We start from the raw sequence: 12,910 nt of genomic DNA on the forward strand, positions 1-12,910 counted from the left end.
GCAGGTATGTGAAAACCATCAGACAAGTCCATTTCCCTTCTTTATTCAGCTATACATTTACAGATGTTATTTCTATATTCTTAGTCTGCCAGGAGTCTTAAAAGGGTTTCCATGACTGTAGAAAATAGAAATATTTTGATATCAATTATTTTGAATTTAAATTACTTTAAAATCAAGGAATTGCCTATATAGATAGATGTGTGTGTGTGTATATATATATATTTACACACACACACTGATGGGTTAAAAATAACTAGCTGACATATCCATGAAAGGTATTTAAGTATTAACAGGTTATTTTAGTAAAATGCTTTGCCCTAAAAAGCATGCATGATAATGAATGCTAAAATTAATAAATAAAAAACATGTCAAGTTCTAATGAACGAGTATTCAGACACTCCATGCCCATGATGTTCTTAATTCTGTAAGCAGTTATACATCACAAGATTTGTTGGTGCGTGAAAGAGGTATAATTATATTTGTATTTTAGGACAACCAGCTAATGATGAGTGTAAGGTGAAGTGCAGTGAGGGAAGTACGTTTCTTTCTCTCCAAGGGAGGAGCTTAGATTCCAACCACACCAGTACCTATTCTGTTAAAGTCCTGCCACCAGTAATAGTTCAAAAAGTAACTTCCTCATGAATTATTTACATTTGACCTTAAATACACATCCTAATTATAAAATCTGATCACATTCTCTACATAAAAGTTTAAATCTCTAACCCAATCACACATCTGGTAAGTTCATGAAAACAAGATTTAACTTCAGATCTCTCCATGAGATACTAGCCTTCTTTGTACTATCCATGTGCCACTTCTGAATCTTTTTTTTTTTTTTTTTTGGTAGGTTATGTATTCATTTCCTCATGTTTGGTGTAGCAGATTTATGTAGGGTTATCAACATTGTTTATCAACTTACCTCTCATTGTCACCTACCATCCCCTCTTGTCCTGGAAACTAGTGTAAATTGGAAGGATATAAAATTGCACTGCATTATTGCCAGGCTATGAAGAACTCCCTCAGACCACTCTATACTTTAGAAGGCAATGGCTTGCATTACTTGCGTGGAGTAGATATAATGCATACCAGAATCAGGCCTGACATCTTGGCCGAAAACACTCTAAAACATCTGGCTAAGGCTGGAAGGTTGAATACAGTATGCATTCTTTTAAGAAGTTATTCTTACAGTTACTTCAACAGCTTCTACAATTTTTGTCTCTTTCTGCAGATTAATAACCTCACATTTTTTTAATGGGAGCAAATAACCAGACTTGGGTGAGAGAATTCATTCTCCTTGGCTTGTCCAGTGACTGGGCCACTCAGGTCGCTCTCTTCGTCCTGTTCTCAGTCACTTACCTGCTGACCCTGCTGGGGAACGTCCTCATTGTTCTTCTGATCAGACTGGACAGCCGACTCCACACTCCCATGTATTTCTTTCTCACCAACCTCTCCCTTGTTGATGTCTCCTATGCCACAAGCATCGTTCCTCAGATGCTGGTGCATTTTCTTGCGGAGCATAAAGGGATCCCCTACGTGAGCTGTGCAGCCCAGTTATTCTTCTCCCTGGGTCTGGGTGGGATTGAGTTTGTTCTCCTGGCCGTGATGGCCTATGACCGCTATGTGGCTGTGTGCGACCCCCTGAGATACTCGGTCATCATGCACGGAGGTCTCTGTGCTATGCTGGCCATCACATCCTGGGTCAGTGGCTCTGTCAACTCTCTTGTGCAGACCACCATCACCTTTCAGTTGCCCATGTGCACGAACAACTATATTGATCATATATCTTGTGAAATCCTAGCTGTGGTCAGGCTGGCCTGTGTGGACACCTCCTCCAACGAGGTGGCCATCATGGTTTCTAGTATTGTGTTGCTGATGACGCCTTTCTTCCTGGTCCTCCTGTCCTACATCAGGATCATCTCCACCATCCTGACGATCCAGTCCACAGAGGGGAGAAAGAAAGCCTTCCACACCTGCGCCTCTCACCTCACAGTGGTTGTCCTGTGCTATGGCATGACCATTTTCACTTACATCCAGCCCAATTCCAGCCCTTCTGTGCTTCAGGAGAAGCTGATCTCTGTCTTCTATGCCATTTTGATGCCTGTGCTGAACCCCATGATTTACAGTCTAAGGAATAAGGAGGTGAAGGGGGCCTGGCAGAAGCTTCTAGGACAATTATCTGGATTAACGTCAAAATTGGGAACTTGAATTATGAGCATTATTTAGCGAAAAAGAGCTTTGCCTGTCACTTAATTCTGATATGAAGAACTAACTGCTTTGCCCTGGCAACCAGGAAGGTGATGACGGAACATGTACTGGTGATGCTGGGTAGGAGGCTGAGTGGTTCGGTTGAAGTGTGGGATGTAAGGGTGTTTTTATGTCACAGCAGGATGTTCAGAGAAATTAAGCACTGCTGTGATAGAACTTCCCACTTAATCTCCATTCACTTAACCCAAAATTAATGGAAAAAATTTGTTATTGTGAAATATCATATTTTTGTAATCATGGATCTATTAATAGATCTTACTTTGGACCACTTGTTCTTATTCTTCTAAATTTTGTAGAAGGTTATTATGTTTCCATTTGGAACAAAAGCATTTTCACATTTTAGACTTACTGAAAATAGCACATGGAGTATGTGTCCACATGTAGAAATTTTGTAAATCGCTATTCTGAGGTGAATGTTGTCATCAAATGTTTTATGCAGAGCCTCTGACATGTGGACATAAAGCCTTGTCTGAGTGCTGGGGTAACTGAGTGGAAGAATCAATGAAAGTTCTTTTACACAGAAAGGATGTAACTAAAGGTGTTTGTACACATGGCTATTACTGACCAAGGAGATGCTAAGTTTTAACCTCTCCTTGATATTATACAAACAATTTAAGAGGAATTTTAATGCATACCTAAGGAATGAAAGCAAAGTCAAGTGAGGTCACTCAGTCGTGTCCGATTCTTTGAGACCCCATGGACTGTAGCCCACCAGGTTCCTCTGTCCATGGGATTTTCCAGGCAAGAGTACTGGAGTGGGTTGCCATTGTCTTCTCCAGAGGATCTTCCTGAACCAGGGATCAAACCCGGGTCTCCCACATTGTAGGCAAATGCTTTACCGTCTGAGCCACCAGGGAAGCCTAAAAGGGGTACCATTCATATATTAAAACTGAACAAAGAATCTAATTCTTTCTCTAGGTTTAGATATAAAATTAGCATGTAATATTTGAAATATTGTGTAAGATACCAAAGATGTAGTTTATCTATGAAAAGACAGATTCCTCAAACACAACTAATATAAAGTAAGACACATTTAGTTTGGGAATCAAGATAGTTGAGTCAACTGTGCCCATGTCAGCCTCCAGTCTCAGTATAAACCCTTTCTCCCATCGCTCCTCCTCACACACTGCAGGGCTCTAATTATAAATCTGCTGGGTTTAGAATAGTCTGGAGTTGACCTCACCTCTGACAGAAAGCCTAAATAAAATAAAGGTGGGGAAGAAGTAATTATATAAGAGATAAATAAGGGGCAGGGGATAAAGAATATGGTAGCAGCTCATCTTCACACTTCCTTGAAGACATCTCAAAGTCCTTTCTTCCCTTGTCTCTTCTTTAAGTCAGGTGATAAGCAGTTCTTCCACGTGTGGACAAATCCCAGTGCTCGAGCAGAGTTGAAGGCCCATTTAATATAGAATTTTACATAAAGTAATTTAGAACTATAAATGTGTTTTAGGCAAGATCCCCAAACATGTCAATATTAGTGGGCTAAAGCTCTCTTGCTGTTAATTAAGGAATGTTAATAGAAGAAATGGAGTAGCCATCATGGTCAACAAAAGAGTGAAATGCAGTACTTGGATGCAATCTCAAAAATGACAGAATGATCTCTTTCGTTTCCAAGGCAAACCATTCAATATCATGGTAATCCAAGCCTATGCCCCTACCAGTAATGCTGAAGAAGCTGAAGTTGAATGGTTCTATGAAGACCTACAAGACCTTTTAGAACCAACACCCAAAAAAGATGTCCTTTTCATTATAGGGGACTGGAATGCAAAAGTAGGAAGTCAAGAAACACCTGGAGTAACAGGCAAATTTTGCCTTGGAGTACGGAATGAAACAGGGCAAAGGCTGATAGAGTTTTGTCAAGAGAATGCACTGGTCATAACAAACACCCTCTTCCAACAACACAAGAGAAGACTCTATACATGGACATCACCAGATGGTCAACACCGAAATCAGATTGATTATATTCTTTGCAGCCAAAGATGGAGAAGCTCTATACAGTCAGCAAAAACAAGACTGGGAGCTGACTGTGGCTCAGATCATGGACTCTTTATTGCCAAATTCAGACTGAAATTGAAGAAAGTGGGGAAAACCACTAGACCATTCAGGTATGACCTAAATCAAATCCCTTATGATTCTACAGTGGAAGTGAGAAATAGATTTAAGGGACTAGATCTGATAGAGTGCCTGATGATCTATGGATGGAAGTTCGTGACATTGTACAGGAGACAGGGATCAAGACCATTCCCATAGAAAAGAAATGCAAAAAAGCAAAATGACTGCCTGAGGAGGGCTTACAAATAGCTGTGAAAAAAGAGAAGCGAAAAGCAAAGGAGAAAAGGAAAGATATAAGCATCTGAATGCAGAGTTCCAAAGAATAGCAAGGAAAGATAAGAAAGCCTTCCTCAGCGATCAATGCAAAGAAATAGAGGAAAACAACAGAATGGGAAAGACTAGAAATCTCTTCAAGAAAATTAGAGATACCAAGGGAATATTTCATGCAAAGATGAGCTCGATAAAGGACAGAAATGGTATGGACCTAACAGAAGCAGAAGATATTAAGCAGAGGTGGCAGGAATACACAGAAGAACTGTACAAAAAGAGCTTCATGGCCAAGATAATCACGATGGTGTGATCACTCACCTAGAGCCAGACATCCTGCAATGCGAAGTCAAGTGGGCCTTAGAAAGCATCACTACAAACAAAGCTAGTGGAGGTGATGGAATTCCAGTGGAGCTATTTCAAATCCTGAAAGATGATGCTGTGAAAGTGCTGCACTCAATATGCCAGCAAATTTGGAAAACTCAGCAGTGGCCACAGGACAAGAAAAGGTCTGTTTTCATTCCAATCCCAAAGAAAGGCAATTCCAAAGAATGCTCAAACTACCGCACAATTGCACTCATCTCACACACCAGTAAAGTAATGCTCAAAATTCTCTAAGCCAGGCTTCAGCAATACATGAACTGGGAACTTCCAGATGTTCAAGCTGGTTTTAGAAAAGGCAGAGGAACCAGAGGCCAAATTGCCAACATCCACTGGATCATGGGAAAAGCAAGAGAGTTCCAGAAAAACATCTATTTCTGCTTTATTGACTATGCCAAAGCCTTTGACTGTGTGGAGCACAATCAACTGTGGAAAATTGTTCAAGAGATGGGAATACCAGACCACCTGACCTGCCTCTTGAGAAACCTATATGCAGGTCAGGAAGCAACAGTCAGAACTGGACATGGAACAACAGACTGGTTCCAAATAGGAAAAGGAGTACATCAAGGTACTGTATATTGTTACCTGTATATTGTCACCCTGCTTATTTAACTTATATGCAGAGTACATCATGAGAAATGCTGGGCTGGAAGAAGCACAAGCTGGAATCAAGATTACCAGGAGAAATATCAATAACCTCAGATATGCAGATGACACCACCCTTATGGCAGAAAGTGAAGAGGAACTCAAAAGCCTCTTGATGAAAGTGAAAGAGGAGAGTGAAAAAGTTGGGTTTTAAAGCTCAACATTCAGAAAATGAAGATCGTGGCATCTGGTCCCATCACTTCATGGCAAATAGATGGGGAAATAGTGGAAACAGTGTCAGACTTAAGTTTTTGGGGCTCCAGAATCACTGCAGATGGTGATTGCAGCCATGAAATTAAAAGATGCTTACTCCTTGGAAGGAAAGTTATGACCAACCTAGATAGCATATTCAAAAGCAGAGACGTTAGTTTGCCAACAAAGGTCCATCTAGTCAAGGCTATGGTTTTTCCTGTGGTCATGTATGGATGTGAAAGTTGGACTGTGAAGAAGGCTGAGCGCCGAAGAATTGATGCTTTTGAACTGTGGTGTTGGAGAAGACTCTTGAGAGTCCCTTGGACTGCAAGGAGATCCAACCAGTCCATTCTGAAGGAGATCAGCCCTGGGATTTCTTTGGAAGGAGTGATGCTAAAGCTGAAACTCCAGTACTTTGGCCACCTCATGTGAAGAGTTGACTCATTGGAAAAGACTCTGATGCTGGGAGGGATTGGGGTCAGGAGGAGAAGGGGACAACAGAGGATGAGATGGCTGGATGGCATCACTGACTCAATGGACTTGAGTCTGAGTCAACTCCGGGAGTTGGTGATGGACAGGGAGGCCTGGCGTGCTGCAGTTTATAGGATTGCAAAGAGTCAGACACGACTGAGCGACTGAACTGAACTGAACTGAATGAAGTGCATACTGTGTGTATGACCATGAACTGTTTTTGAGACACAATAATCAACATGATGCATTTCTGGCAGCAACGTGGTCCTGGAGCAAAGATGACAGATGATGAAACAAATACAGAGTAGCAAGTGTCACAGAGAAAGCAAGTCTCCAGGGGGATTTCAGGAGTCTTCTGTATGAAAGGATCAGAACAGGGCCAATTGGAGACCAGATAAGTGAGGAAAAGTTACTCAGAGGACAACAATCCATACAAAGATGCAGACAGCCTGTGAGAGTCTCAGAACTGGGAGAGCATGGCAGTTCAGAAATGTCCCAAAGCCTCGCCTGCAGGGCAGAGAAGATTGAAGCCATAGTGAGGGTGCAGCAGGCAGGTCATGAGGGGTCAGAGTATGGAGGGCACCGATGCCACATTGACTTTCAACTTTATTGAGAGCAATGGCAGCTAGTAGAGGTTTTTAAGCAGGGGCATGGCTTGATAAAATTTACATTTTTGAATTATCATTTTTGCAAAAGAGTCAAAGGAGAAAAGATGAGAGACCAGGAGACCATCTAGGGGCCTGCTCTAGTGACACTACTGAGACATAAAATGAATCTGTACTCAGGTTGTGGCAATGGACAAAGAGAAAAGTAAAATCACATGATAAAAGAGATTTCAGAGGAATATTTCCTGTTTTCTTTGATTAGAGTTTCTGTGGATCCACCACCTCCTCTAACATGTCATAATCCTATGTATGCATGTTCTATAAATTGTGGAGTAAAGTGCAAAATTTACCACCATGAAAACAAACTATATAAAATGGCAGGGGGGTGTGATGAGAAAATTAGTGAAAAATACAAGTATACACATGTCAAATACACACATGACAGTTCAAGAAGGAGAATTTCTGAAGATGCTGCTCCTCATTTCTTTGTCTGGTTGATATACTTGAGAGTCTTCTCCACTCCTCATCCCATGCCCCCCTTGCCTTCACCAGCCTCCACTTCTTTGCTTGCCACCCCTTTTCCCAGCTTCAACATCAGCAGCCCAGAAAACCTCTCTCTGAGTCTGACCCTCTGCCTCCATTTTTACACCTTTTCTTATGTCTCTGCTCCCATCACTGTGCTCTTTTAAGGATGCTTCTTACTACATGGGACCACTAAGATTATCTGGGATAGTCTCCACTTTAAGATCCTTAATTTAAAACACGTGTAAGTTTTAACGTAAAAGGCAGCATATTCACACATTCTGAGAATCAGGACAAAGACATCTTCAGGGGGTCGGTCAATACTCAGCGTATCATAGAATCTTTTCAGATTGGACAAAATTCTTCCACATGACCCTAGTAATCTTCAGTAGCTCCCATACTTTCTGATATGATGCAATATACAATCCCATTTTTTACATTTCTTGGTTTATAATGGTAATAATGTCTTCAAGAAAGTCTGAAGAATTCCATCAACATTCCTTGTGACCTAGGACTGCTGGAAATGTACTCATTCATTTTGTTTGTCTTAAAGTACCTGCATTTTTTTCCTTCATTCAAAATGTATTTGTTCTTCATATAGAATTCTTTGTTGACATCCTCTGCACCACCCTTCCCGGGCTCTGAAGATATCCTTCACGTATCTTCTGCCTTGCACAGTTTCTGAGAAGAATTCCATTTTAATTTAGATCTTTGTCTTCTCTATGTGGGGTATCTTTTATCTCTGGCTACCTTCAGTGATTTCACTCTATTTTTGGCTTGTATACAATTAAAATGTCATGTGTTTATGACATGTGTTTTTTTAGTTATCCTATTCGGCTGAGTTTCTTGAATTTGTGCTTTGATTTCATTCATTTTTTCCCCCCAGCCATTATCTCTTTAGTATTTTCTTGTACTTCTGTCTCTGTTTTCTGTTGGGATTTTCCAATTTCACGTATGTTAGAGTGTTTTCTTGTCTTACAGCCCTGGGAGGCTCTGGACTCTTTTTATCATTGTATATTTTTTTCTCTTTGTGCTTCAGTTTTGCTGATTTTTCTGGTTTATCTTTACCCTTACTGATTGTTTCTTGGCTTTCTTAAGGCTACGCATAAGGAATCTTTGTTTCTGTGACTGTGTCTCTTCTGTTTAGCATTTCCATTTAATTCCTCCACATAGTTTTCAATTCTCTACTGAAATTACTCAAGCATTTATGAAAACATCCATGTGTTCCACTAGACCCTTTACTTCTTTATGAGAGTTACTTTAACCCCTGTGTGGTAGTTCCTATAATCCAAGTATATCTAATTCTGGTTTTTAAATTTCTTTGTTCAGTACAGTATGATTTTCCTTGTCTTTTTCTCTGACCTTTAATTTTGATTGGCACCCGGGCATTTTGTGTGTACAATGGGATAAATAGTATTATACTTTGAAATGGACACATCTCTACTGTTTATCCTATAGTCTTGTGTTGTGAAGACTGTGGGAATCCATGTAGTCACGGGTAGAGCTGAGTTTGAGTTTTGTGTTGTTAAGGTTATCCTTAGCACAACAACAAATGCAATTTTTTCTATTATTCAGTTCCATTTAGTCACTCAGTCATGTCCAACTCTTTGTGACCCGATGGACTGCAGCACACCAGGCTTCCCTGTCCATCACTAACTCCCACAGCTTGCTCAAAATCATGTCCATCTAGTTGGTGATACCATCCAGCCATCTCATCCTCTGTCATCCGCTTCTCCTCCTGCCTTCAACCTTTCCCAGCATCAAGGTCTTTTCCAGTGAGTCAGTTCTTCACATCAGGAGGCCAAAATATTCGAGTTTCAGCTTCAGCATCAGTCCTTCCAATGAATATTTGGGACTGATTTCCTTTAGGATGGACTGGTTGGATCTCCTTGCAGTCCAAGGGACTCTCAAGAGGCTTCTCCAACACCACAGTTCAAGCATCAATTCTTCAGCATTCAACTTTCTTTATAATCCAATTCTCACATCCATACATGATTACTGGAAAAAACCATAGCTTTGACTAGATGGACCTTTGTTGGCGAAATAATATCTCTGCTTTTTAATTTGCTGTCTAGGTTGGTCATAGCTCTTCTTCCAAGGAGCAAGCATCTTTAATTTCATGGCTGCAGTCACCATTGCAGTGATTTTAGAGCCCAAGAAGATAAAGTCTGTCACTGTTTCCATTGTTTCTCCATCTATTTGCTGTGAAGTCATGGGATCAGATGCCATGATCTTAGTTTTTTTGAATGTTGAGTTTTAAGCTTGTGGGACATTCAGTCACTGGAGGGTTTTTCCAAGTGTCCCTGTTCCTCCCTTTGTCTTAAGTTACCCTATGAGACTGCCCGTCCAGAATGTCTTCCCCATGTCTAACCCGTGGTAAACTGCTGTTACTTGTTTCTCAGTTGTTGCTAGTTTGGTGATGGAGGGGCAACTCTCTGTTGTCCAGGATCTGTCTCAGACTTAGGCACATCCTTTGTCCCCGTGTCTCAGGGTTGGGGCTTTCTTAATGGTGAGAGAGTCAATTCCTGCTGCTGCTGCTAAGTCGCTTCAGTCGTGTCCGACTCTACGCGACCCCATAGACGGCAGCCCACTAGGCTCCTCTGTACCCGGGATTCTCCAGGCAAGAATACTGGAGTGGGTTGCCATTTCCTTCTCCAATGCATGAAAGTGAAAAGTGAAAGTGAAGTCGCTCAGTCATGCCCAACTCTTAGCGACCCCATGGAGTGCAGCCTACCAGGCTCCTCCGTCCATGGGATTTTCCAGGCAAGAGTACTGGAGTGGGGTGCCATTGCCTTCTCCAAGTCAATTCCTAGGTAGCTTGATAAGAAGTCCAGGGTTCCTGAGGAGGAGAAAGGGGTCTGGAATCCTAGAGAAGGCAAAAGGGGTCTGGGGTACTCAACGAGAAAAGGACTAACTTTCTTTTCTACATTGCTTTGTCTTAGTCAATATAACGATGTATCTTGCTTGAGGACTTGTTTCTCCTTAACAAGAACCTTCTGACTAATCCTGGTATTTTAGAATGTACATTATGGTAGGGCTTCCCTGGTGGCTCAGACAGTAAAGCATCTGACTGCAATGTGGGAAACCTGGGTTCGATCCCTGGGTTGGGAAGATCCTCTGGAGAAGGAAATGGCAACCCACTCCAGTACTCTTGCCTGGAAAATTCCATGAATGGGGGAGTCTCGTAGGCTACAGTCCATGGGATTGCAAAGAGTTGGACAAGACAGGGCAACTTCAAGATTCAAGAGAGATATTATGGGAGTGGGTCTTTTAGGATCTTTCTATTGTTAAGTTCTAAACCTGTTATCCTAAAACGTAAATTGTGGGAGTGGGTCTGGTAAATTTTTTACAATCTTGAGACATTCTTTTGATTAACTGTAATAACCAATTTAAAAAAGTGTGTAACTCCCTTGCTAACACTAGCAAGGGGGGCATTCTCCGTCCCCCTTCTGATGTCTATGTTAGAAACTTTTTCTGTCTCTCTTCTTACTTTAATAAAACTCTGCTACACAAAAGCTCTTGAATGATCAAGACTGGTTCCTGGTTCCGAAGCTAAATCTTCTTCTTCAGAGATCACGAAATCTAACATTGTTCATTTTAAGATATCAGTAGTCTTTCCACTTCTACGGAGTAAGAAGATAGATGGCTCATGATCTGAACACAGAGTAGCTTCCTGTCCCAAGGTCCCCCACATGGGAATTTATTTATTTATTTTTCTGGTTTCCTCTTTAATGAATCTTCAGCTGTCTCTGAGGAAAACAGGGATTGTAGTCCTTCCCCTGGTGGCTTCAGGCTTTTGTTCCATAATGGAGATGATTTGGTGGTTGGAGAGCTCTTTCTGCTCCACTGCAGAGGCTGCAGCTGCCTTCTCCTTGATCTACTATAGGAAGAAAGTTTTCTCTGGTTTCTACTTTTCCCCAAATATTCTTGGGAGGACAGTTCTAAGTCTATGGAGAAAATACTGAGAATTTGTGGGAACTTCTCTTTTTGCCATGATTCTCAGCCATTCTATACTCACAGTACCCCACACGAACTTCAGCAGTTTGGTAAAGCAATTTTCACTGGCTAGTTGGCGGGAGGGGTGCCCTATTTTCCTTCCATGGTCTCATCCAGGTAAGTAAGAGCTCACATCCTATCTCTTTCTGGATGGACCTATCTTTCCCAAGATTTCATGCTGTTTGTTTGCCCTGCAATCTCATTTTACTGATGATTTCAAAGATATGATTTTGTAGATTATCGAAACTTCTCTTGTTTTAGGAAAGAGTCAATGTTCTTTCCAGCTTTCTACAACCTAAGTGAAAGCTAGAACAAGCTCAGTTACTTTACTTTATCTAAGTAGACTCTTTTTTTAGAGCATTTTTAAATGCACAGCAAAGTTGAGTAGAAAGTACTGACAGTTCTCATATATTATATCTGCCCCTCCTCCCTGCAACAGACACAGCCTTCCTGTTATGAACATCCTGCAACAGAGTATTAATATTTTCAATTTTTAACAGGATTTTTAACAGATAAAGTAAAAAGTGGGGGAGGTGGATGATAATTTACAGGAACAATGGTAAATGATGATTTTCAAACTAAGGAATTTTAAAGCAGACAAAGCAGTTTTCTCAAAGCACCTTAACCAAATTATTTGGAGCAAATAATTTATGTTCATGCCTTTCTTACAAACCCAAGCCTAAACAATGATAATATATTAGTGTGTCTGTCATGAATGCTTCTTGAAGGAACTATTTCAACTTCTAGGTAGATACCTATGAAATAAACTTTCCACTTAGAAGAGAGAGCATTTCCCATTTGGGGAATAGCAAGAATTTTAGAATCATGGGGGCTCACATGGGAGAGAAGCAGGAAAACTCTTAGATTGTGTTTGACTTAAAAATTTTTTTCTCTCAGATGATTGAGATCTGGGATTAAATTCATTGGAAACTTTAGATCAAATGTTGTGAGGTGAGTTGTTGTAGAGTATAAAGTGCTGTAGTGAAAGATTAATATGACAGTGATTTACAGAGTGAACAGATCCAGTAGTTTTTAAATTTTAATCTCCGAGAAACACCTGAAAAGTGTTTCACTCTATCAGAAACACCTGGGAGGCTCCTTAACTCACAGTTTTGTTGTTGTACTCAGTCATGTATGACTATAACCCCATGAGCTGAGAGAGCTGAGAGTCTTTGTTAGAAGCTTGGCATTTGGGAGTTCACCTCTGTTGTCTGCATACAAGGGGAGAAAAATGGGGGTGATATGAAGGTCTGGATACTGCACTCAGAACTCTCATAGTAATGGAATTTTTCCAACTTTCCTGAAAAAAAATATGCAACTTATCTGTCAATTTTGTTGGAGTGTAGACAATCAAGTGAGGACTGAGAAGCCTCTCTACTTTCCCTTTCTATTGCCTGGGACATCACATAATCTTTCTCAGAGTCACTGGATGCTATAATAGAGAAGCCGTGGGACATGATGGAATGTGGATGAGCAGAAGGATGATACACTGAGTGAGTAAAAGATCTGGC

At 40.9% G+C, this 12,910-nt stretch overlaps 1 protein-coding gene across 1 annotated transcript; it reads left to right on the plus strand.

Annotated features, from left to right (window-relative positions):
- Positions 1 to 1,251: 1,251 nt before the first annotated feature.
- Positions 1,252 to 2,205, plus strand: LOC129658725 (olfactory receptor-like protein OLF3). Its single transcript, XM_055589571.1, has one exon. It carries the CDS (start codon positions 1,252 to 1,254, stop codon positions 2,203 to 2,205), a length of 954 nt encoding a protein of 317 aa, XP_055445546.1.
- The last annotated feature ends 10,705 nt before the right edge of the window (positions 2,206 to 12,910 follow it).

The sequence above is a fragment of the Bubalus kerabau genome, chromosome 8, assembly GCF_029407905.1.
Source record: "Bubalus kerabau isolate K-KA32 ecotype Philippines breed swamp buffalo chromosome 8, PCC_UOA_SB_1v2, whole genome shotgun sequence".
Classification (NCBI taxonomy): domain Eukaryota; kingdom Metazoa; phylum Chordata; class Mammalia; order Artiodactyla; family Bovidae; genus Bubalus; species Bubalus kerabau.

What these genes read in the sequence shown, in the direction of transcription:
- LOC129658725 (XM_055589571.1), top strand. Translation starts at nt 1,252, where the DNA reads ATGGGAGCAAATAACCAGACTTGGGTGAGAGAATTCATTCTCCTTGGC.